Genomic DNA, 5233 nt, shown 5'->3' with positions numbered 1-5233 from the left:
TCCTCGTCGTTGTCGTTAAGATCGGGCATCGGTTGCATCTGCTGCTGCTGCTGCTGCTGCTGCTGCCCCGCCAGTGGTGTCTTGACCGTTTGCTGCGGGATGTTCGTGCTCTGCTGCGGGTAGCTGGTGCCGGTTTGTTGTCCCTGCGCAACCTGCGCCAGGCGGTTAAGGTCCGAGTTGGAGAACGTTCCCAGGACGTACCGTATCTCGGATGAGTTCAGCACCGGTTCAAAGTCGACCATGTTGAGGTTGATGTCGGAATTCATGGACGGAAGGCAACTCATGGACTGGGGGGTAACGTTGTTCGGGATACTGGTAGACACCATGCCCAGGGTTGGATCTCCGACCAGCGGTAGCGAACCAAAGCTCCCAACATTCAGAGGCGTTTGATCCATAGGCCGATTGAGACCATTTTGATTCGTTGTTGGTACTGGTTGTACCCAGCCGTTGGACGGCCCGGGCATGCTCAGGTCAAACATGGGGTTGGTGGCGTTGTGGTGGTGCTGTTGGTTGGCCATGGTTACTTCGAAGTAAAGATTTCCCACCGGTCCGTTTAGCGTGGTGTACGCGGGGGGTGTTGGCGTAATGCTGCCTGGATCGTGCGGTGAAATTGGACCACCCATCATCACTGGCGACGGAGTAAGGTTCGATGGAGACCGATCGGGTCCCGGAGAAGTACTCTGGGTGTTCATCATCCCTTGCATCGGTTGCAACTGGTACTGGTTTGTGGCATTGTGCTTCGGAGACTCTGTAACAGTCGAAAGTTATAGCTTGGTACGACGGCTTCCGGTACAGGGTGTACACCAACGCCTTACCTCCTGGCTCGTGCTTAATTTCCTCTTTTGGCATATGCATGAATAACGAATTGTGATTGTAGTTGTACAGTCCCTCTGCAAAAAAGACTTGTTTTAGTGAGAGGATTTACTACGCTTCTAGTGACGCTACAACGAAACTCAAGCATTTAGCAATTACTAACGAGGTTAGGGCACATAGAAAATATGTTACGAAATTCGAAACCAAAATTCATGCATGATCGACGGTGAACAGTTGATGATGAGAAAGATTGATGGGACTTGGCGTAACGAAATGGCGTAATGTTAATGTAAGCTAACACAACACGATGAAACAACAAAACGAGGACATTCTTCAAACTTACTCTTCGCCATGAGCCATCTTACAGCTTCTAGTCGGTTGATGATGTACACTTGCATCTAGCTTTAGTTTGAGTGTATCTAAATAATATAACTTTCGTTTGGTTCTTACAATAAATTCACTGCCTTTATTCATCTTTTTCAAAGACTAACAAGTTGACTTAGTGATTGATTGACTCGATACAATACTAACACTAACGATCGCTCTGCGATGTCGAGAGCCATTCACGTTTACGCATATGCCGTATGTTTTCTTTGGTTTCGTTTACTCTACAATGGACTACAAATTCCCCTCATTATATTGTAAAACCACATGTTGTTGTCACATTCAAAAGACACTAAGAAAAAATGTCAGGGTTTGGCTATTCTATGCAAAAACACTATTGCCTTATAGTTTGCGGGCGGTAGAAACAAGACAAAAACGATAGAAAGAATCATACGCTGGGGTACTGTAAAAGGTTCTGTCCGAAAACTACTCCCCACTCATTACGCTATAACTTTTTCCAGCAAACATAAACTTCGAAATCGATACATATTGGCTAATGGGGCTCGTCATCAGACGAACTTCACACGATTGGTTTTAATCCCTAGTTCGATTGCGATTCTCCACCTGCGTAGTCTTTAGCACCGTCAAAAAGGTGACGGCCGGCCTCAAATTTAACTACCTGGATTTTCACAATTATTCCAATTGTTTTTTCTGGCCAAATTGAATAATGCTATCCCTGCCATGGTCATGGACTAACAGTTACGCATATCCGGTCCGGTTCCATTCGAATCTTCCATTCGAACCATCACGGACCGGGCATGCGCCCTAGCCTTCCGCTTCCGCTTACAAACTTCACAAATAGATGGCACGTGTTACAATGATGGAACTTCAAATTCATATGCCAACGGGCGTTTTGGTGTTTTCCCAAAATGAATGTTATTACTTATGATGCTTGATCCTTTATCCAATGTTCTGTTATCGAATGGAGTGTGTGTGTGTGAGTTAATTCCCAAAGTTTCCACTGCGTAAGCCACCAACACATCCGAGTGTCCAGTTACAAATACCAACAATAACAAATTTTGGACCATTGACTACCGGCCAAAAACGCAATGGTCTGAAAAATACATCAGCCTTTCGTTCGGTGGCGACCAGAACCACGGGATCGGCTAGGAAATGCTTGCGTTTCCCTCAACAACAACAGTTAACAATTGCCAACGTTACAAATTTCTAAGAGTTTTCGGTACAAAATGCCCCATTAAGGACGGCTTCAAAAACACCACAGGATACCACAGGTGAATAGGTGCGGCGATGGCGTGAGCATGGAGTGCAACAACAAAAAGGGAAACATCGAGATCGATTGAAACGGAAAACCGCAATGGCAAAAGTACGAATGTCGCGTGGAGGTGCGGATGGTTTGAAATGGTGAAACAACGTTCTAGGCCCACCGCCAGGAACTCAAGACACGGAACGAGGCGTGACAGACAGACAGAGAGAGACAGAGGCGTGAAGAGAAGATGGTTCCACGAGAAGATGGAATACCCACAGAGCCCGCCACCGAGAAGAAAAACAGAATGGCAACTTACGAGGCACTAAACTGCTCGTTCCTGCATCATCGTCAAGTTTGAACATTTTCGGAACGGAACCGGCGTTCATGCTTGCCTGGGTCTTCGTGACCCCCATGCCCACATTCGATGAGCCGACTTTCTGTCGCTTACGCCGGAGCTCTGCTAGTGGAACCGGAACCGATAGAATGGGGATCGGAGAAAACAAAAAAAAAAAGAAAATTAAAGACATTACAGCATGTGGACGGGTGGTCATTAGGGGTGCCGCCCTGTAGTAGGGCCTCTAGGATGATATGGTCAAAACGTTGTCACACTGCAAAAGGTCAGGGCACAGCAGGGGATCAAAAACAAAAGTGAAAAGCTCCTCTCAGACGTCACTGTTGGTGGCCATCATGGTGGTTTGGTATTGCTGCTGCTGCTGCTGTTGCTGTTGCTGCTGCGTTTGGAGTGAGGCCAGCGGACTTGGTTCGACCAGAGCATAGTAGCAGGAGGTTTCGTCGAACTCGCTCAGCGCCGCGTTCGGGGCTATCGAGGTGTACAGGGCAAAGTGTTCCGCTTCCGTCAGATCTACGCTCGGGTCCAGCTGGACACCGTAGTTGCCTTCGACGAGATTCTTTATGCTGCGTGCGTCCGCGATCGCCACCAGCTCCAGGTTGCCGTCCTGGATGGGCACATCCAGCTGCAGCGCGCTGACCGCTTTACGGTCGAGCGGTGGCAGTGAAGCTGTACTGGCCCGTTCGTACGAATCATTGCCCGGCAGGGACAGGTGCGTTCCGCTACCTCCGTTACGCGATTGCATGGCACTGCCGGGACCGTCACCCTTCAGTGGGATGTAGATAAAGTCCGGATTGGCTTCGGACGCCGGCCGGCGAGCACTGACACTGCTGACACTGCGGGCAACCGGTTTTCCCGGTTTACGCTTATCGCCCACCGCATCCCGGAACGAACCGCGGCCGGTCGAATCGCGCAGCTTCTTTCCACCACCGGCACCACCATGGACCGGTGTCGAATCTTCCGACTGACCGGCGCCTGGCGTCTTGCGGTTCAGTGTGCTCGTGCTGGCTGTCAGATCGGATTTGCTCTTCTTGCGCGAGAACAGCTTCGAAAAGAAGCCCGGCTTTTTGCTGCCATTCTTGGGCAGTGTACTAAAGTCCCCGGCAGCCGACCCACTGGTAGACGCCTTCGACGGGGACGCGGGTGGTGTCGGCGGCAGCTTCTTGGTCGGTGGACTGTCCGGCGTTTTCATGATGATGATCTGGTCGGACTGGGGGCGCGGCACCAGGCTGCGCATCGAGCCCTTGCGAATGATGGTGTTCAGGAGCACCTCGTCGTTCGCATCGAGCGCCGTGTTTTCCTTGTTCTGCACGCTCGGTTTGGCACGCTTCGGAGGCAACGGCGGTAGCTTTTCGTTCTCCGGTGACTCGCGCTTCAGGGAGCTCACCTCAATCGTGGGAACGTGCAGTGGTTCTACCGCGTCGTACACGCCAGGATCGAGCCGGGCGTGCTCCGGTCTCGGAGGAACCGGTGGACCGAGCGTAATGGAGAGTGGATTCTTGAAGGCCCGCTGCAGACTGGTGTATGTGGCGGCATCATCAAACACTTCGTCAATGTCCATTCGCTCACCGCCCGGCGATCCCAGCTGGACGGGCATGGATTGGTCCAGCGTGTTCAGCTCCTGCTCCAGAATCATGTTCTCGCGGCGCAGCTGATGATCGGTGTATATCTCGTCCAGCTCGGCCACTTGCTCCAGCAGCTCGTTCAACGTACGATCTTCGTCACTGACCACACCATCAACATCGCCAACAGCAGCACCAGCAGCAGCAGCAACAGTATCGGTGGACATTTCAGTCGCACACGGATCGACGCCACCGTCTGGCACATCGAACGAATTCGTCTGGTAAATATTGTTATTCGTATCCCCAATGACCATACGATTATCGTCACCAGATGACGCTTCATCACTGATGTTGTTGTTGTTGTTGTTGTTGGGTGCCACACTGAACTCGTTTCGTTGTATCCATTCGTTCGTTTTCTGATCGCTGGATACCGTTTCCGTGGCGAACGGTTTTTCTTCCACGATCGGAGTATCGAGCACGATCACCTCGTCGGTGCGCGCCGCGGGGGCACCGTTCGTGATCGGTTTCGGGCGGTTCGATCCCTCGAGGAGGATGCGCTTGAAGAGCCGGTCCTCGGGAGAGTCGCTAGGATTGTTCGCAAGATCACGCTGTAGAGACGAAAATCGGCGCCTACCTGTGTCTAGCGGGATGAACTTGAATTCACGAGCCTCCGAGTACGTGTTGTCCGATGGTCGCTCGAGCTGTACGTATGCCTGCAATGGAACCGGATATTCAGTATCTTCGATTGTCGCCGTTCGGCCGCCGTTCACTTACCTCCACGGAATCGGTGATATCGATCGATCGGTACGGTGGCGTCCTGAAACTGATGGCCACCTGCTTGTGGACGTCCGTGTGCGAAAACTCGGCGTAGTTCTCCCACACCGTCATGTTGCCCTTCTTCTCGAAGAACCGCACCTT

The 5233-nt window shown here is 51.4% G+C and overlaps 2 protein-coding genes across 2 annotated transcripts; both read right to left on the bottom strand.

The window, feature by feature from the left end:
- Positions 1–4: 4 nt before the first annotated feature.
- Positions 5–2847, bottom strand: LOC128276524 (uncharacterized; the record flags this gene model as incomplete). The annotated part of the gene is made up of 3 exons (XM_053014980.1): positions 2721–2847; positions 816–890; positions 5–748 (listed from the first exon to the last, which is right to left on the bottom strand). Coding segments are annotated over exons 1-3 (916 nt in total), but the record flags the coding sequence as incomplete, so codon positions are not given.
- A 219-nt stretch (positions 2848–3066) lies between these two features.
- On the bottom strand, positions 3067–5230 carry LOC128276523 (embryonic polarity protein dorsal-like; the record flags this gene model as incomplete). The annotated part of the gene is made up of 2 exons (XM_053014979.1): positions 3067–5028; positions 5090–5230. Coding segments are annotated over 2 exons (2103 nt in total), but the record flags the coding sequence as incomplete, so codon positions are not given.
- Between the last annotated feature and the right edge of the window lie 3 nt (positions 5231–5233).

The sequence above is a fragment of the Anopheles cruzii genome, unplaced genomic scaffold (genome assembly GCF_943734635.1).
Source record: "Anopheles cruzii unplaced genomic scaffold, idAnoCruzAS_RS32_06 scaffold01455_ctg1, whole genome shotgun sequence".
Taxonomy (NCBI): domain Eukaryota; kingdom Metazoa; phylum Arthropoda; class Insecta; order Diptera; family Culicidae; genus Anopheles; species Anopheles cruzii.
This window is presented reverse-complemented; position numbering and strand designations above follow the sequence as displayed.